The following is a 27,807-nucleotide window of genomic DNA, read 5'->3' on the forward strand; positions in this document are numbered from 1 at the left end:
AATGTTTTTGGTTGCTTGTGCTTTCTAAGATGGTGTCATATCTAAGAAACCATTGCCTAATCCATGGTCACCATGTTTTCTTCTAAGAGTTTTATAGTTTAACTCTTATATTTAGGTCTCTGATCCTTTGAGTTAACTTTTGTATATGGTGTGAGGTAGAGATCTGGCTTCATTCTTTTGCACGTGCATATCCAGTTTTCCCAGCATAGTTTTGTTGAAAGGTTCTTTCCCAATTATCTTGGCACCCTTTTTGAAAATCAGTTGACCATAAATTTATGAGTTTATTTTGGGCTTCCGTTTCATAACATTTTGGTGTTCATCAGGTGACTGTCCTTATTCTTTATATTGGATCTTCATATTGACAGATATGGCTAAGATATTCTTGTCATAGCTTATCAGGCAGGTATACCTGTTAAGCTAGTCCTCCTTGTAGAGCTAACAAGATGCTCTCAGCTAAGAAGATACGACTTTTAAGCCAAGATGATTTTTGCTCTTGGTGCCGTGAAAAAGAATGCTGATTTTATTGACACGGATTTCTATACCATCACTTTTTTTGCCCTAAGTATAGTGTGGGTAGGTTTTTTTTAAAATTAATTAATTTAATTTATTTACTTTTGGCTGTGTTGGGTCTTTGTTGCTGCGCGTGGTCTTTCTCTAGTTGCAGCGAGCGGGGGCTACTCTTTGTTGTGGTGCGCGGGGCTTCTCATTGTGGTGGCTTCTCTTGTTGCAGAGCACGGACTCTATGCACGCGGGCTTCAGTAGCTGTGGCTTGCGGACTCTAGAGCGCAGGCTCAGTAGTTGTGGTACACGGGCTTAGTTGCTCCGCGGCATGTGGGATCTTCCTGGACCAGGGCTAGAACCCATGGCCCCTGCATTGGTAGGCGGATTCTTAACCACTGTGCCACCAGGGAAGCCCTGGGTAGGTTTTTGTATAAGAAGTTTTCTATCTTTTGGTGTTCGTGGTCTAGGGGCTTAAGAGTTAAACCAAGTCATTTATCAGTATCTAGTGAAGATTTAAGGTGGTGTTCCTGTTGCTGTGCAGTATTTTAATAGCTGCCCATAAAGTGTTTCACTGTAGGTAAATCTCCCAGTAAACCTGTTAGTGGGTTTGAGCAGTTTGAGTCCCCATTTTCCTTCTCAGCTGGCTTGTTTCAGCCTTTGTCACCATCCAACTTGTGCCCTGAAGCCAGGTCCTCTGAATCACACCACGTCTCTCTGCAGCCTTTATTGTCAGAGATGGAAACTGTCTAATTCATAACCTCAATCACACTGACTCATTTTGACAGGTGTTTTCACAAGCCTCCTGCTGTATCAGGTAGGGCTAAGATCATTTTTCTAGAATATGTCATTTTATTAATATAATTGGATAAAGCAGTTACCATATGACTTGCTTTCTATGCCCTATAAATTAGCAATTAATGATAATTACCGCATCCATGAAAGTTTGCAACGTGAATCAGTACAGCTTTGGCAGAACAATTACCCCTGTCTCCAAGAGCAGACATTTTTGTCTGTTTTATTTCACTGAAGTATGTTACTTGCCTGGAACAATGCCTGACATATAGAAGGCACTCAATAAATTTGTGTTGAATTAATAAATGAATGAATAAATAAATGGCTCAATGGATAAAATTATAAGTAATCAACTTCAGATGTCAGGTCTTGTGATTTACAGAGGAAAAATGACTTGTTTTCATGCCATATGAGATACAAGTTAAGTTTGATATATAGACCCTTGGTCTTTTTCATATTTTACTTAAAGACATTTTAAAGGACTTCCCTGGTGGCGCAGTGGTTAAGAATCTGCCTGCCAGTGCAGGGAACATGGGTTCGATCCCTGGTCCTGGAAGATCCCACATGCCGTGGAGCAACTAAGCCCACGTGCCACAGCTACTGAGCCCGCGCGCCGCAACTACTGAAGCCCGTGTGCTCTAGGGGCCCACGTGCTGCAACTACTGAGCCCACGTGCCACAACTACTGAAGCCCGCGCACCTGGAGCCTGTGCTGCGCAACAAGAGAAGCCACTGCAATGAGAAGCCTGCGCACCACAAAGAAGAGTAGCCCCACTCACTGCAACTAGAGAAAGCCTGCGTGCAGCAATGAAGACCAAACACAGCCCCCCCCAAATAAAGACATTTTAGGTATTTTTCCCCCAGAAGGTCTTTCCCTTGGCTTTATTTGGTGGGGAACCTTAGACAAGAGAAGCCCATTAAATATTTTTATTGAGGAAGAACTTGAATAAAGACTTTTGATAAGTGAGGCAGGTGGAGGGAGTTGAACAGTACTTGGAAGATGAAATGGGAAGAGCAAAAAAGGAGGTGGAGTGTGTTTTGAACTATTTCAGCTCCTATAAATAATAGGAAGGAAACAAATTCTTCCCATATAGATAGGTCTCTTCCTTCCATAATGGTCTGCAGACAGTCTTTTCCTACCTCATCGCCAAGGCTGTGGCCAAATGGATGAGGGGGAGAGAGTTTCAGAGGAAAGATGTAGCCATGCCAGTCCTCTCTTCCTGGGGGAACAGGAATAGCAGTACCTGCCACAGTGAATATCTGTCCTTGTTGCTTCGGAGGTTGACTTGGTGGCTGCTGTTTGCATTTGTATCCTCAATAGTATAAAAGGTGTTGTGCAGCCTATAAAATCACCTCTCTCTAATATTAATTCAAGTACTGACTGTTGTCTGAATGGCATATTTGGTGCAGTAATGCAAAGAAGCTCTGACAGCAGTCTTCAGAATAGCTTTCAGGGCAAGGGGAGAGTGTACAAACGAGGTTTTTCAAAATTCCTTTGTACAAGTTGTTTACTAAAGCCCTTAATGGGCCCGGGATAATAGTTATAGACCCACTGTCCCCCAGGGATCTGCTTTAGGTCAAGGCATTAGAGGCAACACCTTGCTGATACTTAGGGGGAATAAGAGGGTGCTCATCAGTCATTCTATTCTTGAGCTTTTCAGCGGGTTTCGTCAGACTTGACAAATAAGGATTGTTTCCTAGCCTGGGTCAGTGCTCACTGGTTAGCCAAGGTGAGTTTCCAGCTGGGCTTCCCAAGAGGTACTGGGTCTCCTGGGAGTGCTTTATTACTTTTTGTGAAAACTTGACAAAAATCAAGACGGGTGCTCTGCTTTGTATGCTCTATGCTCCTCAGTCCCGTTGCGGTCTGTACATGAATGATTTCAAGACAGTTATTCAAAAATGTGCTATTCTCCCGCCACTTGTGAAGAACTGACTGTAAATGAATCATTTCCAGGTTCTTTTCCTGTTCTTCCTTTGGCCCTTCTCATTTCAGGGACACCAACCATCCTGTGCCCTAGTATATCTCTTCTTTGGCTTTGCTTTGTTTGAGGGCTTGTCTTTTTAGAATGTCAGATCCCTGGGATGATGTCCAGGACATGGGTTCTCAAGAAAGGCTGTTAGCAAGACTGTTTGGTTGGAAGCTGTAGAGTTTAATTGCTGGTAACACTCGATCACAAAGGATAAAAATGAAAAGCATGACTTGTAACTACGTAAGGAAGACAGTCTTTTGTTATGTGTGTCATGGTGTAGCCAGGGAGGAACCATTTAGACCAAGGTCTATATGCTTGAGGTATTGGGGATAATGAGATGTTAATCTTAGCACTAATTAAAAAAAAAAATGGACTATGTATATTTGTTGGACTATGTAGATTCATACAGTGCAATACTGTACAGCCACAAAAGTGAATAAACTAGTGTTCTGGCATGAATGAGTTTCACCCAAAAAAAGGGCAAAAGAAGCAAGTCACTTGTCTACACTTTTGTCTACACACAGTAGACTCAGTTTATAGAGTTCAGAAATAGGAAAAACAAAACCACCATATTGCATAGAGATGTATACGTAAATGGTAACACTGTACAGAAAAGCAAGGAAGGAGGGGTTATCACAATGGTCAGGATAGTGGTGGTGGTCAGGAGAAGGGGCTGGGAGTAGAGGGGGACACAGGGGATCCAAGGTTCTGCTAGTGTTTTGGTAATTAACTTGGGTGGTGGTTACATAGTTGTTTGCTTCTTATTCTTTAAGATGTACATATATGTTTAATGCACTTCTGTATTTATATTAATAATCCACGATTTAGAGCATGAGTTAAGGTGGAGAGGTGAGGGAGACAAGTCAGCTAAGCAAATGCATATTGAAGTGGCTTCCTTCATATTCCTTCCTTTCTGCCTTTGAGTCAGCTTCCTTTCCAAGGACTGTTCCCTTTACAGAAAACTCCGTGGTCTTGTCTGCCGCGGAGTTCTGCATTGGCAGGACTCTCCAACCTTCTATCTACTAACTTTTCATTCAGCAGCTTTTTCTTGTTTTGAAGGTGGGATTGAGCCTTTCAGCTCTAGTGAAGCCAGTGCTCAAGGCTCCCTGTTGATTAAATCGTGCCTCGCTGAGCAAAGAATTTGAATAGCTTGGGCGATGATTCTCATGTTTTTCTGTGTGCCGTCTCTTCTCTTCTCCCACGTGAAATCCTTTCTTCTTCCCCCCGCAAATATTTTAAGTGAGCTTTAGAGCTCATTCCATAGTTGCCAAGTGGGTTTTACGCCTGGCATCCTTCAGAGAGAGAGGGAAGGAGCTGCTGGATTTGGGAGCGTTAAGGTGCTTCTTCGATGCCCCTGTTGTAATCACTGAGGGCGTGGGGTTTCTAGATTCTCTCTTCTGTATTTCTCTCTTAGCCTAGAGTGTGAGCACTGTCTACGGAGGAAGTGGGAGCACTCGGCTCTGGCTGCACTGCCTCCATGTTAGCCCTGGGCATCCTCGGCTCCTTCTGGCTGGTGTGGCTGGCGTGTCGGGGCTTCTTCCTTCAGCTTCCACGTTTCTCTGGCCTTCTTCCATTGCTTGCCTTTTCCACCGTAGAACAGCACGTGTGGATGGAGACATTAACTTCTTAAATACTGAAAAGAACACAGGTGGTGGTCAGCTTGCTGGGATGAAATTACAAAGGTTATCTCCATGTCTCGCATGCCTCTTCACCCTAGTCTATTTTGAGTCTTCTATCATTTTGTGTAATTCTTAATTGTATTGCTGGGTCAGTCACTTCAGAATCTAGCCCAAGGTTTTATGTAGGTATTTCTCTCATAAACTTAAAAATAGTCTTGTTCATTCAGTCATCCAGCAAATATTTGAGTGCCTTCGAGAGGCCGAGTAGTTTTCTAGATGTTGGGGATACAGGAGTGGACCATCTGTATTGTGGTGATGTTACCTTTAGACGGCTAATTTTCTCTGTTTTTCCCCTTACCTAGGTCCTCTCAGGGTGTGCCATCATTGTGCGCGGGCAGCCTCGTGGTGGGCCTCCTCCAGAGAGGCAGATCAACCTTAGCAACATTCGCGCTGGAAACCTTGCCCGCAGGGCAGCTGCCACACAACCTGATGCAAAAGACACCCCGGATGAGGTAGGCGCTTCCCCTCCCAGAGGCTGTGGACCCAGGTTATAGCCCAGTCTCCTCCTTGACTGCACATTTGATGTACTCTTTCTTTTCTGTATATTTCAAGTTTTTTTTTTTTAACATCTTTATTGGAGTATAACTGCTTTACAATGGTGTGTTAGTTTCCGCTGTATAACAAAGTAAATCAGCTATACATAAACATATATCCCCATATCTCCTCCCTCTTGCGTCTCCCTCCCACCCTCCCTATCCCACCCCTCTAGGTGGTCACAAAGCACTGAGCTGATCTCCTTGTGCTATGCGGCTGCCTCCCACTAGCTATCTATTTTACATCTGGTAGTATATATAAGTCCATGCCACTCTCTCACTTTGTCCCAGCTTACCCTTCCCCCTCCCCATGTTCTCAAGTCCATTCTCCACGTCTGTGTCTTTATTCCTTGCCTGCCCCTAGGTTCTTCAGAACCATTCATTTTTCTTTTAGATTCCATATATACGTGTTAGCATATGGTATTTGTTTTTCACTTTCTGACTTACTTCACTCTGTATGACAGACTCTAGGTCCATCGACCTCACTACAAATAACTCAATTTTGTTTCTTTTTATGGCTGAGTAATATTCCATTGTATATGTGTGCCACATCTTCTTTATCCATTCATCTGTTGATGGACACTTAGGTTGATTCCATGTCCTGGCTGTTATAAATAGAGCTGCAATGAACATTGTGATACATGACTCTTTTGGAATTATGGTTTTCTCAGGGTATATGCCCAGTAGTGAGATTGCCGGGTCACATGGTAGTTCTATTTGTAGTTTTTTAAGGAACCTCCATACTGTTCTCCATAGTGGCTGTATCAATTTACATTCCCACCAACAGTGCAAGAGGGTTCCCTTTTCTCCACACCCCCTCCAGCATTTATTGTTTGTAGATTCATTGATGATAGCCATTCTTACTGGTGTGAGGTGATAACCTCGTTGTAGTTTTGATTTGCATTTCTCTAATGATTAATGATGTTGAGCATCCTTTCATGTGTTTGTTGGCAATCTGTATATCTTCTTTGGAGAAATGTTTATTTAGGTATTCTGCCCATTTTTGGATTGGGTTGTTTGTTTTTTTTGATATTGAGCTGCATGAATTGCTTGTAAATTGTGGACATTAATCCTTTGTCAGTTGCTTCATTTGCAAATATTTTCTCCCATTCTGAGGGTTGTCTTTTGGTCTTGTTTATGGTTTCCTTTGCTGTGCAAAAGCTTTGAAGTTTCATTAGGTTCCATTTGTTTATTTTTGTTTTTATTTCCATTCCTGTAGAAGGTGGGTCAAAAAGGATCTTGCTGTGATTTATGTCATAGAGTGTTCTGCCTATGTTTTCCTCTAAGAGTTTTATAGTGTCTGGCCTTACATTTAGGTCTTTAATCCATTTTGAGTTTATTTTTGTGTAAGGTGTTAGGGAGTGTTCTAATTTCATTCTTTTACATGTAGCTGTTCAGTTTTCCCAGCACCACTTATTGAAGAGGCTGTCTTTTCTCCATTGTATATTCTTGCCTCCTTTATAAAAAATAAGGTGACCATATGTGCGTGGGTTTATCTCTGGGCTTTCTATCCTGTTCCATTGATCTATATTTCTGTTTTTGTGCCAGTACCATACTGTCTTGATTACTGTAGCTTTGTAGTATAGTCTGAAGTCTGGGAGCCTGATTCCTCCAGCTCCATTTTTCTTTCTCAAGATTGCTTTGGCTCTTCAGGGTCTTTTGTGTTTCCACACAAATTGTGAAATTTTTTGTTATAGTTCTGTGAAAGATGCCATTGGTAGTTTGATAGGGATTGCATTGAATCTGTAGATTGCTTTGGGTAGTATAGTAATTTTCACAATGTTGATTCTCCCAATCCAAGAACAGGGTACATCTCTCCATCTGTGTCATCTTTAATTTCTTTCATCAGTCTCTTACAGTTTTCTGCATACAGGTCTTTTGTCTCCTTAGGTAGGTTTATTCCTAGGTATTTTATTCTTTTTGTTGTAATGGTAAATGGGACTGTTTCCTTAATTTCTCTTTCAGATTTTTCATCATTAGTGTATAGGAATGCAAGAGATTTCTGTGCATTAATTTTGTACTGCTACTTTACCAAATTCATTGATTAGCTCTAGTAGTTTTCTGGTAGCATCTTTGGGATTCTCTATGTTTAGTATCATGTCATCTGCAGACAGTGACAGCTTTACTTCTTCTTTCCTGATTTGGATTCCTTTTATTTCTTTTTCTTCTCTGATTGCTGTGGCTGAAACTTCCAAAACAGTGTTGAATAATAGTGGTGAGGGCTTCCCTGGTGGCGCAGTGGTTGAGAGTCCGCCTGCCAATGCAGGGGACACGGGTTTGTGCCCCGGTCCAGGAAGATCCCATATGCCGTGGAGCAGCTGGGCCCGTGAGCCATGGCTGCTGAGCCTGTGCATCTAGAGCCTGTGCTCCACAACGGGAGAGGCCACAACAGTGAGAGGCCCGCGTATCGCAAAAAAAAAAAAAAGTGGTGAGAGTGGACAACCTTGTCTTGTTCCTGATCTTAGTGAAAATGGTTTCAGTTTTTTACCATTGAGGATAATGTTAGCTGTGGGTTTGTCATATATGGCCTTTATTATGTTGAGGTAAGTTCCGTTTATGCCTACTTTCTGGAGGGTGTTTATCATAAATGGATGTTGTATTTTGTCACATCTATTACGTCACAACTTTCTGCATCTATTGATATGATCATATGGTTTTTCTCCTTCAATTTGTTAATATGGTGTATCACATTGATTGATTTGTGTATATTGAAGAATCCTTGCATTCCTGGAATAAACCCCACTTGATCATGGTGTATGATCCTTTTAATGTGCTGTTGGATTCTGTTTGCTAGTAATTTGTTGAGGATTTTTGCATCTGTGTACATCAGTGATACTCACCTGTAGTTTTCTTTCTTTGTGACATCTTTGTTTGGTTTTGGTGATGGTGGCCTCGTATAATGAGTTAGGGAGTGTTCCTCCCTCTGCTGTATTTTGGAAGAGTTTGAGAAGGATAGGTGTTAGCTCTTCTCTGAATGTTTGACAGATTGCTCCTGTGAAGCCATCTGGTCCTGGACTTTTGTTTGTTGGAAGATTTTAAATCACAGTCTCAATTTCAGTGCTTGTGATTGGTTTGTTTATATTTTCTATTTCTTCCTGGTTCTGTCTCGGAAGGTTGTGCTTTTCTAAGAATTTGTCCATTTCTTCCAGGTTGTCCATTTTATTGGCATATAGTTGCTTGTACTAATCTCTCATGATCCCTGTATTTCTGCTGTGTCAGTTGTTACTTCTCCTTTTTCACTTCTAGTTCTATTGAATTGAGTGTTCTTTTTTTTCTTGATTTCTGGCTAATGGTTTATCAATTTTGTTTATCTTCTTAAAGAACCAGCTTTTAGTTTTATTGATCGTTGCTATTGTTTCATTCATTTCTTTTTCATTTATTTCTGATCTGATCTTTATGATTTCTTTCCTTCCGCTATCTTTGGGGTTTTTTTTGTTCTTCTTTCTCTGATTGCTTTAGGTGTAAGGTTAGGTTGTTTATTTGAGATGTTTCTTGTTTCTTGAGGTAGAATTGTATTGCTCTAAACTTCCCTCTTAGAACTGCTTTTGCTGCATCCCGTAGGTTTTGGGTCATCGTGTTTTCATTGTCATTTGTTTCTAGGTATTTTTTGAGTCCCTCTTTGATTTCTTCAGTGATCTCTTGGTTATTTAGTAGTGTATGGTTTAGCTTCCATGTGTTTGTATTTTTTACAGTTTTTTTCCTGTAATTGATATCTAGTCTCATAGCATTGTGGTCGGAAAACATACTTGGTACGATTTCAATTTTTTTAAATTTACCAGTGCTTTATTTGTGACCCAATAGATGATCTATTCTGGAGAATGTTCCAGGAGCACTTGAGAAGAAAGTGTATTCTGTTGTTTTGGGATGGAATGTCCTATAAATATCAATTAAGTCCATCCTGTTTAATGTATCATTTAAAGCTTGTGTTTCTTTATAGCAAAGCTATACAGGCAAAATCACACAAAGAAGCATACACACACAGACTCACAGAAAGAGAAAATGGAAAAAAAGATATATATTAAAAATAAAACAAGGAAGAGAGCAACCAAATCAATAAACAAATCTACCAATGATGGTAAACTCTAAATACTAAACTAAGATAAACATAAAACCAGAAATAAATTAGATGCAGAAAGCAAACCCCCAAGTCTACAGTTGCTTCTGAAGTCCACCGCCTGAATTTTGGGATGATTCGTTGTCTATTCAGGTGTTCCACAGATGCAGGTCCATCAAGTTGATTGTGGAGATTTACCCCGCCACTCCTGAGGCTGCTGGGAGAGATTTCCCTTTCTCTTCTTTGTTCTCACAGCTCCCAGGGGCTCAGCTTTGGATTTGGCCCCGCCTCTGCGTGTAGGTCGCCTGAGGGCATCTGTTCTTCACTCAGACAGGACAGGGTTAAAGGAGCAGCTGATTCGGGGGCTCTGGCTCACTCAGGCGGGGGGGGAGGGAGGGGTATGGAATGCGGGGCGAGCCTGCGGGGGCAGAGGCCAGCATAACGTTGCACCAGCCGAGGTGCGCCGTGTGTTCTCCCGGGAAAGTTGTCCCTGGATCACGGGACCCTGGCAGTGGCAGGCTGCACAGGCTCCCCGGAAGGTGGGTGTGGATAGTGACCTGTGCTTGCACACAGGCTTCTTGGTGGCGGTAGCAGCAGCCTTAGCGTCTCATGCCCGTCTCTGGGATCCGCGCTGATAGCTGCGGCTCGCACCCTTCTCGAGCTCATTTAGGTGGTGCTCTGAATCCCCTCTCCTCGCACACCCAAAACAGTGGTCTCTTGCCTCTTAGGCAGGTCCAGAATTTTTCCCAGACTCCCTCCCAGCTAGCTGTGGGGCACTAGCCCCCTTCAGTCTGTGTTCGCGCAGCCAACCCCAGTCCTCTCCCTGGGGTCTGACCTCTGAAGCCCGAGCCTCAGCTCCCAGCCCCGCCCGCCCCGATGGGTGAGCAGACAAGCCTCTCGGGCTGGTGAGTGCCGATCGGCACCGATCCTCTGTGCGGGAATCTCTCCGCTTTGCCCTCCGCACCCCTGTTGCTGTGCTTTCCTCCGTGGCTCTGAAGCTTCCCCCCTGTCACCCCCCGTGTCTGCCAGTGAAGGGGCTTCTAGTGTGTGGAAACTTTTCCTCCTTCACAGCTCCCTCCTAGAGGTGCAGGTCCCGTCCCTATTCTTTTGTCTGTTTTTTCTTTTTTCTTTGGCCCTACCCAGGTACGTGGGGAGTTTATTGTCTTCTGGGAAGTCTGAGGTCTTCTGCCAGCGTTTAGTAGGTGTTCTGTAGGAGTTATTCCACATGTAGATATATTTCTGATGCATTTGTCAGGAGGAAGGTGATGTCCACGTCTCACTCCTCTGCCATCTTGAGGTAGGCTCCCTATTTCAAGTATTTTTATATCACAGGATTGATGACAAATCAACAGTGGCTTGCTTCAGTTTATACATTCACTACCTTTAATCCCAGTAATCCCAGTCTCTTTCCGTCATACACTTTCCCATAGGTTTAGAGCCTTTTCAGGTTTATCAGTGTTTCATGCCTCTTTCTCTGGAAACAGGTTAGTACATTTCCTAGGTAGTCTCCGCTGTTTGAGGTTGGCATTAGTTATGTTTGAATTCTTCATTTACCTTCAAAATTCAGAAGGATGCACAGTGAAAAATCTAGTTCTTCTCCCAGGAGACTACTGGTGTTACGGCAGGCTTGAATCTCCAGAGGCATTTATCACCTATACAAGCAGACACTCATTTTCTTTTCTTTCTTTCTTTTTTTAAATTGAAGTATAGTTAATTTACCATGTTGTGTTAGTTTCAAGTGTACAGCAAAGTGATTCAGTTATATGTATTTCAGATTCTTTTCCATGATAGGTTATTACAAGATATTGAGTATATATAGTTCACTGTGCTATACCGTAGACACTCATTTTCATAAATGGTAGCATAGACTATAAATGTTAGGAATGTGCCTTATTATAGATTCTTAATCTGGGATCTGTGTCCTAAGGACGTCTGTGAACCCTATGAAATTGTTTGCAAAATTTTGTGTAAACATGCATTTTGAAGGGAGGAAGTTATCAGTTTCTTAGGGCAACTTGTGGTTCAGTAGTTGTCAAGAACCATGTGTTATGGCGATTTGACAAGCTTCTGAGCTTTTGTTCCACCATCCCCTCCAGCCCCCTTCTCCCCCATCTCTAATGCCTGGCCACCTTGCCTTCTTTGTGGTCTGCCTGGGACTCCTTAAGTTACCTCTCCAGGCAGCTGCCATGAGTCTTCTTGGCTCCTGTACTTTGAAACATCAGTTCTTGTCTCTTCTTCAGTGGTGCTTTGGCTATCAAAAATGAAGTTTCTGGATTCTAATTATTTGTCTTTTGCCTCAGCTTGATGATGATGGGCAAGTTGGTACCTCAGCTTCCGTCTGCTGTTTTCCTCCCATGGAAGTGCGGGAAAAAAAGCAGCTCATGGGGTTCTTTCATTTAAGGAAAAACATGCAGTTTTTTTCATCTATAATAAAAAGCATTTTGTTTGAATTAAGAAGGTAGTAAAGCAGTGTTATAGGAAATAGAGACAAATCACCCCAAATTCTATCAACAGCAGTTAGATTCTTGGGATAATGACTAAATAGACAAAATCAGTTATTTTCCATTGGTCCTCTGTCAGTAAGCACAAGTATTGGGTCACTCTATACCTCAGGGTTGTTCAATGAGGATTAAACAAGATAATGCGGAATGTTTAGCATGGGCCTGTAAGCTACTTAACAAACGTTAGCTGTGGTAATCTCTAGTGCTATTTAATTTCTGCTACTACAGACATTTCTCGTACTGTTAGTCCAAGTGCTGAAGATTACATCTCTCTCAGCACTTTTCAAATTTTGGGTGCTAAGTGCTTTTCTTGATCAACGTTTTGAATAGTTCTTTCCCTTTCAGTTTTGTGTTGTGTAACAGCTTGCCTGCTTCTAAGAGGAGAAGAGTGTTGACCCTGGTTGGCTAGAGCCAGTCAAGTTCATTTCCCCAGAAGGAAGAAGCAGTGTTGCCTGTAGGGAAGAAGGGTTGGGTTTTAATTTTCTGTTTTGTGGATGAGAATCAAGGCCAGTTGGAGCTTGTTCTGAAGTATCTTAGCTGTAGCCTATGTAACAGTACAATAAAATCTTACCAGAACTATCCCACCTGAAAGAATACCATGTAATCTGATCCCTGCTCTCATTGGAGTTTCATGTATTTATACAGCCTAGTGGTTTTTGTCTCTTCCAGAGCAACTCAGTTTCTCCTAGTAACTCTTCAAAGGTCCCTGTCACATGAAGTATTTGAGAGCTACAGATTTCACCCTTCGTCAGCCACAGTCACTATTTCTGTGTGCAGTAATCTAGTCTCTCCTTGCCCTGCTGTGATTTGGTTTTCCCCCCACCATGCCCTTGAAGGTGCTCTGGCTCAAGTTAGCAGTGACGCCAAGTGGTAACCCAATTCCAGACACCCCCGCCAACCTCCAGGCTTTTATCGAGACCTAGAGATTCTGCCTCTTTCAAAATCTCTCTTCTCGAAACTTCATTACAATTGCTATTGTTCTTTGTTCAACTCTGAGAGAGTGCTTTGTTCAACTCTGGAATATTAAGATAACAGTCTTTCTGCCTTCATTTTCCTTCCCTCTGATTCTTTCTCTGTATGCTCTCAGATGTTTTTGAGATATAATGTCATTTTTTTTTCCCTGGCTCAGTATTACTGCCAGATACTTCAGTGATTCCTCATTACCGCTGGACAAATTTAAATGCCTTAGCCTGGGTTACAATCCCATTTGTGATTTGACTTTTAGTCTTCTCTTACTGAACCCCTTCTGGGATGCTAAGTCCCAACCCTGAGGAAGTGTTCGGGTCTCCTAACAGGCCACCTGAGTCCTGCCTGCTCATGCCTTGGCTCAACCTCCCCTTCCAGCGGAAGCTCCATCTCCTCCTTGTGCCCCGGTGATTCATCCTCTGGAGAAGTCACACCTGACATCACCTTTCATCATCCCTTTTTTGTGCTGTCACCCTATTCCATGTTTATATGTCTCTATATTTGGTTGTCGGCTCCTCGAGGGGAGGGACATCTGTGTTTTTCTGCCTCGTCAGTGCCTGACACAAAGCAGGTGTACAGTGAATAATGAGGAAAAGAACCCGAGCGTCTCCTTTTGTGGATCAGTGGATTGTGGAATGTAGCACTACTTTCTCTCTGGCTTTCTGTTGTTTTGGAGCATGTCTAGTTTTGTCACATTCAAACAGAGTCAAGGACATGATTGCTTATTTGCTTCCCTTTGTATCACTGTCCCAAATATCAGGCACTTGATTATTCTCCGCCTTCTTTCATATCTGCTTTCAGGGAAACTTAGCTCTCTCCTAAGTCCCGTGACAATAAAAGCAGCTCTGCTGTGTGTCCCCAACCATACTGCCCTGTTCCAGCCTAATCCCCAGCATTGCCTAGCTACTCTACGCAGCCTAGATAACTGCATTGATGGGCACTGTGGGAATTATATATTTATTTCCCACAGATTTCTTGAGCTCTCATTGTATGTGAAGCTGTATGTTGGTTTCATGCGAAATATAGAAATGAATGTCACAGTCGTTCTACATTCAGTGGAGCTTTTGAAAGTTGGGGTGGTGGTGTGGTTGCAGCAGAGAGGGAGTAATTACATGCGCAGGTGGGACAGTGGGATGATCGAGCACTGGGCCAAGTACAAAAGTAGCTAGCTTTGAGGGTTTACATTGTTGTGGGATTTAATCTTGTTTCAGTAGTTTAGGAGTGTACCTGGTGCAAAGAAAAGATGGGAATTAAAATTCCATTTGTCGTGGTAGACACCAGAACCTTGCATGGGTCTGGGAGTGGGGAGCAAGCTGCTAGATCACCTGCCATTGGGCATTCTAAAGGGAAGAGGCAGTTTTGAGTCTCAGCTACTTAACAGCCATTGCTTCCTAGGTGGAACTCTGGCACATCATTTGACCAGACCAGTGATTCTTCCTATTGGGTCATTGTGGCCCTAATGTGATGAGCGCTTTGAGTCAGTTTCTGTATACGTAGGGCCGTTCTGGGAGGCTCTGCTGGGACGGCCTTCCCCATTAGGTAGCCCTCTGCTGGCTGTGCTCTGTGTGGACACCTGCGCAGTATTCTCTCCTGGAGTGCTCTGTTGCCCTCGGCAGGAGTGATGCGGTCACTCGCTTTCCCGAATCTTCTAATCGTCTCTCTTCATAGCTTGTATCTTGTCCATTTATTGAATTTGCCTGACTCTGGATGGAACACAACTTGAGAAGGCTGGAATATTAAAGAACCTAGGCTACCTTTCTCTAGGATAAGGTGTATGTCCTTTTCAGGACCTCCAGTGTAGCTTTCTCTTATTGCCCAGTGACTGACCAGCTGTAAAACATGAGGTCCTGAGAGAAGGGTGCTCCTTCCTCAAGCCTTAAAAGCTTTTAGTAATTCTGCCTAGTCGGTAGAAGTTGGAGGTTTCCCCACAGGGGTTAGCTAGTTCCTTGTGAACTGACCCTTGATAAATGAATTTTTACCAAAGTCTTGGCTTCCTTTAGGAGTACTTTGTTTTGTCAGAGCTTTGCATTTAGGAAAGCAGTGTTTTACTGAATTTTAGGTATTAGTGTATTACTCAAAACTGAAGCCTAGACATTAGATCTATAGCTGAGGATGTTTTTAGAGTAAGTGGATCACTAAGGTGATAAAAATGTATGAGGCTGTGTTAATTGGTTTAGTACTGTTTCTGTGATGTGGCTGGTAGTTGGGCTCATTATCAGTCATCATACTCTTTGGTCACAGTATCTGTTTTCATTATTATGAATGAGGAGAGGGGTAGAAATGGGAGATTAAAATGTGGTGAACTCCATATTGCCATTGAGTGATTGGTTCTTTTGCTTGTTGGCACTTTGAAGAGAGCGCATTAGATGAATGAGGATAAGCTTGTTTTTGTGTCTTCAAGAGCACTTACTCAGGATTAGTTCTTCCTAGAACTATCCACAGTTGTCGTTGTCTAACAGTACTGGTTTTGTGAATACTAGCCCAGTGGGTTGGTAGACTGCCACATTTAAACTGGTTTCTGGTTTCTGGGAAGTCATGGATGTTTTTCTTCTAGAAAAGCTTCTTGGCTAACCCCATGGAATAATCTTCATGGACTGAAAAGGTTGGCAGGTGCTTCCTTTTCAGGTCACTGATACACTGTTTTGCCTTTACTATGTGTAGTCCATGTTCTGTGGCTCCAATTGGTGATAGACATATACCACTCTGCCCTTTTATACGCTGTATTGTTCCTGCACACGAACTTCTGCAGATCATGTACTCCTTGAGCTCTTACCTCTCCTTCCTCATTTCTGTTCTAAGGGAACTTGGGGCACTGAGCTAGGTCCAAACTGTAAATTCAAGTGCTAGTGACTACTGACTATGACAGTGCTGCTTCAGAGGAGACATCTCCCTTTGTCTGTACTATCCCAAAGTGATGGGGTAAAACCATCCCTTTGCACAGTATCTTTTTATATATATATATATATATATTTTTTTTAATTTTTATTTTTGGCTGCTTTGGGTCTTCCTTGCTGCGCGCAGGCTTTCTCTGGTTGTGGCGAGCGGGGGCTACTCTTCATTGTGATGCGTGGGCTTCTCATTGCTGTGGCTTCTCTCATTGAGGAGCACGGGCTATAGGTGCGTGGGCTTCAGTAGTTGCAGCTCGCAGGCTTTAGAGCGCAGGCTCAGTAGTTGTGGCGCACGGGCTTAGTTGCTCCACGGCACATGGGATCTTCCCAGAACAGGGATCAAACCCGTGTCCCCTGCATTGGTAGGCGGATTCTTAACCACTGCACCACCAGGGAAGTCCCTGCACAGTATCTTGCGATCACATGCAGACTCTGTACCCATTGTGGATGTGTGGCTCACTCCTTGTATCTGGGTCTTTAATGAGGGACAGGGAAGAACCACCATTGTCAAGCTGATCCCTTACCAGCTAGACAGTAGACAGTAGACAGCAGACAGCTGGAGAGTAGACGGTGATGGGGGTGATGGAGGGGTGGGCACGGGGGGAACTCCTAGTGCTGGTGTCTGGGAAACCATGATGCCTGTTTTTAGGGCTCGTGCTAGTTAAACCAACTGTTCGACCTGCCTTTTTTAGGAGCCCCCTAAGCGTATGATCCATGTTGTGTATGTTTCATTTTTATATTCTCCTCAGGGCCTAGTGCATGGCCAGGCTATTGAAGGAGTGAAGTTGCTTGGATGTTGATTGTGTCGTGTGACAACTGCCTAGTTCTTGAACACGTTTATTTTATCTTTCAGCCCTGGGCATTTCCTGCTCGAGAGTTCCTTCGGAAGAAGCTGATTGGGAAGGAAGTCTGCTTCACGATAGAAAACAAGACTCCCCAGGGGCGAGAGTATGGCATGATCTACCTTGGAAAAGGTGAGTACCAAGGGGGAAAGGTACATTTTTCTCCAAGTCTGAAGTTCCTCCAAAGACTGGTTTTCGTCTGGCGGAGGTCGCTCTGGGAGGGTTGGCTGTAGGTCTCATTGGAAGTGCACAGAGCTCGTGGCACGTAGGTGCCCTGGTACTCCTGCTCCTAGTTTACTCCTGTGCCCGCTTTCCTGGCTTGGTTTAGGTGTGCGTGTAAGCGTAGAATTATTTTCCCCTGTATTTAGGCTGTCAGCCTGTGGAACTCATTGGCTCTGTGCTTCTAGGTCAGATGCTAATTGAATTCCTATAGATTTCCTATTGCATCTTCTGTTTGCTTTATCTATCTTGTGGCTTTTCTTCTCCTCCTAGGGACTCTCTTTAGGAAAGGACGATTTGTTTAGGGCTTGTGGTTTTTTGTAAGCCACATGACTTGGAATGGAATGGAATGGAAAGAACACAGGCTTTGGAGTGGTGTAGGTGTGGATTCCTGGCTCTTCTACCATGTACTCTTACTTAACCCGTAACTGAACCTTTCTAAGCCCTAGTTTCATTTGTAAATTATAGAGAGAGTTTAAAGAGATGCTATGTGTAAAGCATCTCACTCCGGCAGAGAATGCACTCAATAAATATGTGTGTGTGCACACATATGCCTGTTGTTTAGCTGGGCCGGATAGCTTATAGGATATTAGGTGTTCTGGTCTTCTTTGCATTAGGTAGAGGGAGAGTAAGATTGCACAATGGAGTTTGAACAGAAATAGGACATTGAAAGAATTGGTAGAATGTTTTCCATAAAGCAGTCAGATGAACAGGAACACTTATATTCATCTGGATTATTTGGGAGCAGACACCTTTTAAAGTTTCCTGTGATTCTTGATAAACTGGCCTTCTAACTGAGCTGCTTTAGATAATCTATTTGCCTTGGGTGACTAGTAAGCTGGAAGTAAGCAAGCAGGGTATATGATAAGGCTAACAATATCCTTTTAGGATTCTAAGTGTAGAGGTCTTAGACAAGTGAGTTGTGGATGACCTTGGAGCCTTCTTGTCCAATTTACCCAGTAGAGAAACAGCCCTTTTAGCAAATGGCTATCTGCATCCTGATTGGGAAATTATAGAAATATATGGAATCTTTTCAAAAAGAGAAGTAAATAAATGTGCCTTTTACCCATAATTCAAATAATATAGTAGGTAATAAAACACTTGAGCATTATTGTTGGAGGGCTACTGGCTAGAAAGAATGTAAGACAAATAGAAGTGTACTGTCTTCAAAATGCAATTGTTCGAGAATTTCATTACCCAAAATAATACAATTCTGTAAGAGCTGGTCAATCTTCTGTTACCAGACAAGAGACCTCACTGGACTATAGAACATTTTTTCGGTACAGATATCTCTATGGAGAGACCACCTATAAGTGTTCATTTAAATAACCTTAGTCTCCCACTATAAAAAAGTCTATTTAAGGTAAGAGGAGCTGACATTTAAAATTGTTTTTAGAAAGTTTGTTTTTCAAACTGATGTAAATTACAGAGTGGATGTAATTTAGCATGTTAACGTACTAGTGTGTTTAATAGAATCTGGCGCATACAAGGTGATTGATAAATAATTACTGAAAGGGGCTTCCCTGGTGGCGCGGTGGTTGAGAGTCCGCCTGCTGATGCAGGGGACACGGGTTCGTGCCCCGATCCGGGAAGATCCCACATGCCACGGAGCGGCTGGGCCCGTGAGCCATGGGCGCTGAGCCTGCGCGTCCGGAGCCTATGCTCCGCAGCCGGAGAGGCCACAACAGTGAGAGGCCCGCGTACCGCAAAAAAAAAAAAAAAAAAAAAAAATTACCGAAAGAATGATTGAAATCATCTACATCTTTCAGTTTTAAAGGCTTAAATGGCTTAAAGTTTAATATTTTCACTCAGATACTTTAACCAACTCTCACTGTCAACTGTAATGAAACAGTGCCTTAACTAATTAATTAGTGTTCATATATTTAGCCTATTTTATGGCTACTCTCTTTTCTGTCTTTTGTTCTTTTTTGTTTAGAAAAAAGATTTTCTTTTGCTATATGTAGATAGATAAATAATTATTTAACTATAGTTGATTTACAATATTGTGTTTCAGGTGTGTAACTTCAGATTCTTTTCCACTATAGGTTATTATAAGATACTGAATATGGTTTCATGTGCTATACAGTAAATCCCTGTTGTTTATGTGGCTACTCTTTTTTTTTTTTTTTTTTTTTTGCGGTACGCGGGCCTCTCACTGTTGTGGCCTCTCCCGTTGCGGAGCACAGGCTCCGGACACGCAGGCTCAGCGGCCATGGCTCACGGGCCCAGCTGCTCCGCGATATGCGGGATCCTCCCGAACCGGGGCACGAACCCGTGTCCCCTGCATTGGCAGGCGGACTCTCAACCACTGCGCCACCAGGGAAGCCCCGTGGCTACTCTTTTTATGATGGAGGAGAATGACAGAATTTGAGAGTTTGTGGTTAACCCAGAACTTATTAAAAAAAAGAGAGAGATGATTGATTAGTCTTCAACTTTTGGAGAAAATATAGTCACCCACCTGCTCTGAGTACCAGCCCCAATTGTGACTTGATCACAATCATACCTTGGTTAGTAATAAGCAAGCATCAGATCTTTTCCCTACAAATTCCCTGTTTTCAGTATTCTATCCACCACATTTTGTTACCTTCTTTGGGAGTTTGGCCCAGAGAATTGTATTTTTCTCCCTTTTGAAGGAGCAATGAACTCATTTAGAAGTGGGCCAGCCAGCAGCCCTTTCAAAGCACTCTGTGCCAAGGAGCTGTCCGAGAGCTGTTGCGTTTGCTGTTGACTGGAGATTTTATGGCCGTTCGCCTTGTGTGTACCAGGCCTTCATTCTTTCTACCCCCGACCTCTTGGTACCTTACTGCTCAACTTTCCCCATCATTGTGGAGTCTTTCCTTTTGACTTTCCACTCTGTGGGATTATTCCTGTTGCTTCGAAAGAACGAATGTAATATTTACTGATGTCAGGTAGCTGTGTGTGTCTGTGTCTGGCCTCAGCAGTAACCTCAGTGGAAAGGTTCTTGTGATCCACGCTCAGCTTCAGAACCTGAACGTTCTTTGCGTGAACAGCATTCATCTCAACTTTTTTTGTTTTTGGCAGTAGGAACAGGGGCTTATGTGCTTCAGAAGTTTGGACAGGGCTAATGGCAAGGCATTAGGTTGAGTTTGGGAGTGGTATGTAAACTTGTTGTTGCTTGTGGAAGTCTATGTATAGTGTACTGAATACATAAACCCTAGAGAATTTTATTCTATGCTGACGTTACCTATCAGCTAGACTGCTGTGTTTCAGTTTATCTAGGAGCTTGTTCTCTGCTGTATTAAAGATTTTTATGTGGCGATTCCCTCATAGCTGTCTTCTTTTATCATTTTGGCTGACAAGCAGAGATTTCAGAGAATACAGAGAGCCTAAAAGCTTTTTCAGCAGTGTGGAAATGCAATTAATGTTTCAAGTGCTCAGGGGGCGTCTAATCAGCTTGTGTTTTATGTTTCACTTCATTTTTGTTGCCTGCTCTGAAGGCTGCCGTGTGAGATTGGAAATCGAGATGCTGTCCCCTGCATCTCTGAGGCTAGGAGAAAGTGTTTGTCAAATGGTGTGGCTTGCTTGTCTTGGTGGCCTCTTGGAGCAGAGAACAGGACATCCTGAGAGGAACTGGACTTGCTAGTGTGAAACATCGTAGGCAGTCCTAGGTGAATCTGTCTGACTGTCCAGGTGGGGGGGGGCTGCCTTTTGAATCTGTTGTGTGAATTCCTGCCGTGTGCTTGGCACTGCGCTTGGTGATTTACACACATTTAATTCTCGCAAGAACCCATCTCGGCAGGTACTCTTCCCATTTTATAGATGAGTACATGTATCAAGATGCTGAAAGACCTATTAAGCGGCAGAATTCGCATTTGGTGCCAGACCTCTCTTCCTTAGGTCAGTGTTAGTTATCCTTTCCTGGGCTGCTGCATGTGTCTTGCTTCCCTGTCAGTCTCCTGGAGTTCCTGAGATTGCCTTTGGCTCAGGAGATACACTAGAAAATTAGTCCAGAGAAGATTTATAGACCTCTGGGTCCTAGAGACTAGACATTTTGGGGGAGAAGAGGTTTTTCGGAAAACCCAACCCTACCTTGCTGCCTTGTCCCATTCGCTGGCAACATCATTCCTTGAAGAGCTATGGGTGAAAGTGGTCCCATGAGAGCTCTCTTGCTATTGGAGCTATTGTTCATGGAGCTATTGGATTTAAACACAAAATTCGCACCTCTTTTTTCCTCCTCAGATACCAATGGGGAAAACATTGCAGAATCTCTGGTTGCAGAGGGATTGGCCACCCGGAGAGAAGGCATGAGAGCGAACAAGTAAGTGTCCATTACTCTTCTGACTGTCTGACTTCCTCTCACACCACAGTGAGAACTGGGGGAGTCGACTCTACACTGGCTTTGCTGCATTTTCATTCCTGCCCCCGACATAAAATAGGTAATATCTGGTGTTCTCATGGCTTCTAGGATATTCCTGCCCAGGTGTACGTGTGTATTTTTCTGAGCGAGGAGGTTACTCAGCATTCATTAGTGGCATTTGATGTGTGTAATTCAAAAACAGACTTGGAGACGAAGCAGTGATGTTCTTATATTCATAAGAATCAGTAGACTTATGCCTTACACCGTAGATGTTGAGTTCCAGAGTATTTATCCATCCATCCCCAAATATTTATTGAGCATTTACTATATGCCAGGGTGTGTTCTAGACACTGTGAATATAGCAGTGAACAAAGACACTTAGGTTCTGCTAACAGTTTAACAGGGAGACAGACAACAAACCAAACAACAAGTAGATGTACGATATTATATGAGGTACAAGGAATAAGTAAATGTAAAATAAAGCACATTGAATAAATCAAATTCCAGGCAAAATCTGCTGATTGGAATCTAGCAAAACTGACAGGGGCTCAGTGGTTATGTTTTAAGGTCGGGGAAAATTTATCTCTCTCCAAAGCCTTTTAAGCCTGTTTTGGTTTATGGATCTGTATATACTTAAGTAATAGGTAAAATGTATTTGTTGTTAATGTCAGTGTGAATTTGTTAGAAATGATTTTTAGGTATGTAAGGTTTATAGTACATATATCATGTTAGCTTCACTCAGTAGGATGGGTTGCAGCTGGCTTTAATTAACACTTTAGTCTCTGAAAAGTCTAAGCTACATCAGTAATTTGGAGGCTAAAGATACTGGATTTTTTGTTGTTGTTGTTGTTTGTTTTTTTATTTTTATTTTATTTATTTATTTTCTTGAATTTTTGAATTTTATTTTATTTCTTTATACAGCAGGTTCTTATTTGTTATCCATTTTAAACACATCAGTGAATACATGTCAATCCCAATCGCCCAGTTCATCCACCTGCCCCCCCCCCCCCGCCCAGAACTTTCCCCCCTTGTTGTCCATACGTTTGTTCTCTACATCTGTGTCTCAATTTCTGCCCTGCAAACCGGTTCATCTGTACCATTTTTCTAGATTCCACATATATGCATTAATATATGATATTTGTTTTTCTCTTTCTGACTTACTTCACTCTGTATGACAGTCTCTAGATTCATCCACGTCTCTACAAACGACCCAATTTCGTTCCTTTTTATGGCTGAGTAATATTCCATTGTATATATGTACCAGATCTTCTTTATCCATTCGTCTGTCGATGAGCATTTAGGTTGCTTCCATGACCTGGCTATTGTAAATAGTGCTGCAATGAACATTGGGGTGCATGTGTCTTTTTGAATTATGGTTTTCTCTGGGTATATGCCCAGTAGTGGGATTGCTGGGTCATATGGTAATTCTATTTTTAGTTTTTTAAGGAATCTCCTTACTCTTCTCCATAGTGGCTGTATCAATTTACATTCCCACCAGCAGTGCAAGAGGGTTCCCTTTTCTCCATACCCTCTCCAGCATTTGTTGTTTGTAGATTTTCTGATGATGCCCATTCTAACTGGTGTGAGGTGATACCTCATAGTAGTTTTGATTTGCATTTCTCTAATAATTAGTGATGTTGAGCAGCTTTTCATGTGCTTCTTGGCCATCTGTATGTCTTCTTTGAAGAAATGTCTATTTAGGTCTTCTGCCCATTTTTGGATTGGGTTGTTTGTTTTTTTGATATTGAGCTGCATGAGCTGCTTGTATATTTTGGAGATTAATCCCTTGTCCGTTGCTTCATTTGCAAAAATGTTATCCCATTCTGAGGTTGTCTTTTCGTCTTATTTGTAGTTTCCTTTGCTTTGCAAAAGCTTTTAAGTTTCAGTAGGTCCCATTTGTTTATTTTTGCTTTTATTTCCATTACTCTATGAAGTGGATCAAAAAAGATCTTGCTGTGATTTATGTCAAAGAGTGTTCTGCCTATGTTTTCCTCTAAGAGTTTTATAGTGTCCAGTCTTACATTTAGGTTTCTAATCCATTTTGAGTTTATTTTTGTGCAAGTGTTCTAATTTCATTCATTTACATGTAGCTGTCCAGTTTCCCAAGCACCACTTATTGAAGAGACTGTGTTTTCTCCATTGTATGTCCTTGCCTCCTCTGTCATAGATCAGTTGACCATAGGTGCGTGGGTTTATCTGTGGGCTTTCTATCCTGTTCCATTGATCTATATTTCTGTTTTTGTGCCAGTACCATATTGTCTTGATTACTGTAGCTTTGTAGTATAGTCTGAAGTCAGGGAATCTGGTTCTTCCAGCTCCAGCTCCGTTTTTTTCCCTCAAGACTGCTTTGGCTATTTGGGGTCTTTTGTGTCTCCATACAAATTTTAAGATTTTTTGTTCTAGTTCCGTAAAAAATGCCATTGGTAATTTGATAGGGATTGCACTGAATCTGTATGGGTAGTGTAGTCATTTTCACAGTATTGATTCTTGCAGTCCAAGAACATGGTATATCTCTCCATCTGTTTGTATGATCTTTAATTTCTTTCATCAGTGTCTTACAGTTTTCTCCATACAGGTCTTTTGTCTCCTTAGGTAGGTTTATTCCTAGGTATTTCATTCTTTTTGTTGCAGTGGTAAATGGGAGTGTTTCCTTAATTTCTCTTTCAGATTTTTCATCATTAGTGTATAGGAATGCAAGAGATTTCTGTGCATTAATTTTGTATCCTGCAATTTTACCAAATTCACTGATTAGCTCCAGTAGTTTTCTGGTGGCATCTTTAGGATTCTCTATGTATAGTATCATGTCATCTGCAGACAGTGACAGTTTTACTTCTTCTTTTCCAATTTGTATTCCTTTTATTTCTTTTTCTTCTCTGATTGCCGTGGCTAGGACTTCCAAGACTATGTTGAATAATAGTGGTGAGAGTGGACATCCTTGTCTTGTTCCTGATCTTAGTGGAAATGGTTTCAGTTTTTCACCACTGGGAGTGATGTTTGCTGTGGGTTTGTCATATATGGCCTTTATTATGTTGAGTTAGGTTCCCTATATGCCCACTTCTGGAGATTTTTTATCATAAACGGGTGTTGAATTGTGTCAGAAGCTTTTTCTGCATCTGTTGAGATGATCATATGGTTTTTATTCTTCAGTTTGTTAATATGGTGTATCACATTGATTGATTTGTGTGTATTGAAGAATCATTGCATCCCTGGGATATATCCCACTTGATCATAGTGTATGATTCTTTTAATGTGTTGTTGGATTCTGTTTGCTAGTAATTTGTTGAGGATTTTTGCATCTATATTCATCAGTGATATTGGTCTGTAATTTTCTTGTTTTTTAGTATCTTTGTCTGGCTTTGGTATCAGGGTGATGGTGGCCTCATAGAATCAGTTTGGGAGTGTTTCTTCCTCTGCAATTTTTTGGAAGAGTTTGAGAAGGATGGGTGTTAGCTCTTCTCTAAATATTTGACCTGTGAAGCCATCACCTGTGAAGAATTCACCTGTGAAGCCATCTGGTCCTGGACTTTTGTTTGTTGGAAGATTTTTTTTTTTTTTTTTTTGTGGTACACGGGCCTCTCACTGTTGTGGCCTTTCCCGTTGCGGAGCACAGGCTCCAGACACGCAGGCTCAGCAGCCATGGCTCACGGGCCCAGCCTCTCTGCGGCATGTGGGATCTTCCCGGACCGGGGCACGAACCTGTGTCCCCTGCGTGGGCAGGCGGACTCTCAACCACTGCGCCACCAGGGAAGCCCCTGTTGGAAGATTTTTAATCACAGTTTCAGTTTCATTGCTTGTGATTGGTGTGTTCACATTTTCTATTTCTTCCTGGTTCAGTCTTGGAAGGTTATAACTTTCTAAGAATTTGTCCATTTCTTCCAGGTTGTCCATTTTATTGGCATAGAGTTGCTTGTAGTAGTCTCTTAGGATGCTTTTTATTTATGTGGTGTCAGTTGTAACTTCTCCTTTTTCGTTTCTAATTTTATTGATTTGAGTCCTCTACCTCTTTTTCTTGATGAGTCTGACTAATGGTTTATCAATTTTGTTTATCTTCTCAAAGAACCAGCTTTTAGTTTTATTCATCTTTGCCATTATTTTCTTTGTTTCTATTTCATTTATTTCTGCTCTGATCTTTGTGATTTCTTTCTTTCTGCTAACTTTGGCTTTTGTTTGTTTTTCTTTCTCTAGTTCCTTTAGGTGTAAGGTTAGATTGTTTATTTGAGATTTTTCTTGTTTCTTGAGATAGGCTTGTATTCCTATAAACTTACCTCTTAGAACTGCTTTTGCTGCATCCCATAGGTTTTGGATCGTCGTGTTTTCATTGTCTTTTGTCTCTAGGTATTTTTTTATTTCCTCTTTGATTTCTTCAGTGATCTCTTGGTTATTTTGTAACGTATTGCTTAGCCTCCATGTGTTTGTGTTTTGTACGTTTTTTCCCCTGTAATTGATTTCTAATCTCATAGCATTGTGGTCAGAAAAGATGCTTGATATGATTTCAGTTTTCTGAAATTTACTGATATTTGATTTGTGACCCAAGATGTGATGTATCCTGGAGAATGTTCCATGCGCACTTGAGAAGAAAGTGTAATCTGTTGTTTTTGGATGGAATGTCCTATAAATATCAATTAAATCTATCTGGTCTATTGTGTGATTTAAAGCTTGTGTTTCCTTATTAATTTTCTGTTTGGATCATCTGTCCATTGGTGTAAGTGAGGTGTTAAAGTCCCCCACTATTACTGTGTTACTGTCGATTTCCTCTTTTATGGCTGTTAGCAGTTGCCTTATGTATTGATGTGCTCCTATGTTGGGTGCATATATATTTATAATTGTTATATCTTCTTGGATCCCTTGATCATTATGTAGTTTCCTTCCTTGTCTCTTGTAACATTCTTTATTTTAAAGTCTATTTTATCTGATATGAGTATAGCTACTCCAGCTTTCTTTTGATTTCCATTTGCATGGAATATCTTTTTCCATCCCCTCACTTTCAGTCTGTATGTGTCCCTATGTCTGAAGTCGTTCTCTTGTAGATAGCATATGTATGGGTCTTGTTTTTGTATCCATTCAGTGAGCCTGTGTCTTTTGATTGGAGCATTTAATCCATTCACCTTTAAGGTAATTATTGATATGTATTTTCCTATTACCATTTTCTTAATTGTTCTGAGTTTGTTTTTGTAGGTCCTTTTCTTTTCTTTGGTTTCCCACTTAAAGAAGTTCCTTTGGCATTTGTTGTAGAGCTCTTTTGGTGCTGCTGAATTCTCTTAGCTTTTGCTTGTCTGAAAAGCTTTTGATTTCTCCATTGAATCTGAATGAGGTCCTTGCTGGGTAGAGTAATCTTGGTTGTAGGTTCTTCCCTTTCATCCCTGCCACTCCCTTCTGGCTTATAGAGTTTCTGCTGAGAAATCAGCTGTTAGCCTTATGGGAGTTCCCTTGTATGTTATTTGTTGTTTTTCCCTTGCTGCTATCGATAATTTTTCTTTGTCTTTAATTTTTGCCAATTTGATTACTATGTGTCTTGGCATGTTTCTCCTTGGATTTATCCTGTATGGGACTCTCTGTGCTTCCCAGACTTGGGTGCCTGTTTCCTTTCCATGTTAGGAAGTTTTCGACTGTAATCACTTCAAGTGTTTTCTCGGGTCCTTTCTCTCTCTCTTCTCCTTCTGGGACCCCTATAATGCAAATGTTGCGTTTAATATTGTCCCAGAGGTCTCTTAGGCTGTCTTCGTTTCTTTTCATTCTTTTTTCTTTATTCTGTTCTGCAGCAGTGAATTCCACCATTATGTCTTCCAGGTCACTTATCTGTTCTTCTGCCTCAATTATTCTATTGATTCCTTCTAGTGTATTTTTCATTTCAGTTATTGTATTGTTCATCTCTGTTTGTTTGCTCTTTAATTCTTCTAGGTCTTTGTTAAACATTTCTTGCATCTTCTTGATCTTTGCCTCCATTCTTTTTCCGAGGTCCTGGATCATCTTCACTGTCATTATTCTGAATTCTTTTTCTGGAAGGTTGCCTATCTCCACTTCATTTAGTTGTTTTTCTGGGGTTTTATCTTATTCCTTCATGTGGTACGTAGCCCTCTGCCTTTTCATCTTGTCTGTTTTTCTGTAAATGTGTTTTTTTCCCCACAGGCTGCAGGATTGTAGTTCTTGCTTCTGTTGTCTGTCCTCTAGTGGATGAGGCTATCTCAAAGGCTTGTGCAAGTTTACTGATGGGAGGGACTGGTGGTGGGTAGAGCTGACTGTTGCTCTGGTGGGCAGAGCTCAGTAAAACTTTAATCTGCTTGTCTGCTGATGGGTGGGGCTGGGTTGCCTCCCTGTTGGTTGTTTGGTCTGAGGTGACCCAACACTGGAGCTTACCCAGGCTGTTTGGTGGGGCTAATGGCGGACTCTGGAAGGGTTCATGCCAAGGAGTACTTCCCAGAACTTCTGCTGCCAGTGTCCTTGTCCTCACGGTGAGACATAGCCACCCCTCCGCCTCTGCAGGAGACCCTCCAACACTAGCAGGTAGGTCTGGTTCAGTCTCCTATGGGGTCACTGCTCCTTCCTCT

General features: G+C 42.0%; 1 protein-coding gene across 1 annotated transcript in view; it reads left to right on the forward strand.

Moving 5' to 3' along the window:
• Positions 1 to 27,807, forward strand: part of SND1 (staphylococcal nuclease and tudor domain containing 1) — a 418,829-nt gene that overhangs the window by 24,169 nt on the left and 366,853 nt on the right. The window contains exons 2-4 of the mRNA XM_029233933.1: positions 5,244 to 5,393; positions 16,737 to 16,857; positions 21,145 to 21,223. Of these exons, the coding sequence (XP_029089766.1) occupies positions 5,244 to 5,393; positions 16,737 to 16,857; positions 21,145 to 21,223 (350 nt within the window). The remainder of the gene's footprint in view (positions 1 to 5,243; positions 5,394 to 16,736; positions 16,858 to 21,144; positions 21,224 to 27,807) is intronic.

This window comes from Monodon monoceros, unplaced genomic scaffold (assembly GCF_005190385.1).
Source record: "Monodon monoceros isolate NGI ecotype Baffin Bay Population unplaced genomic scaffold, NGI_Narwhal_1 Super_Scaffold_2, whole genome shotgun sequence".
Classification (NCBI taxonomy): domain Eukaryota; kingdom Metazoa; phylum Chordata; class Mammalia; order Artiodactyla; family Monodontidae; genus Monodon; species Monodon monoceros.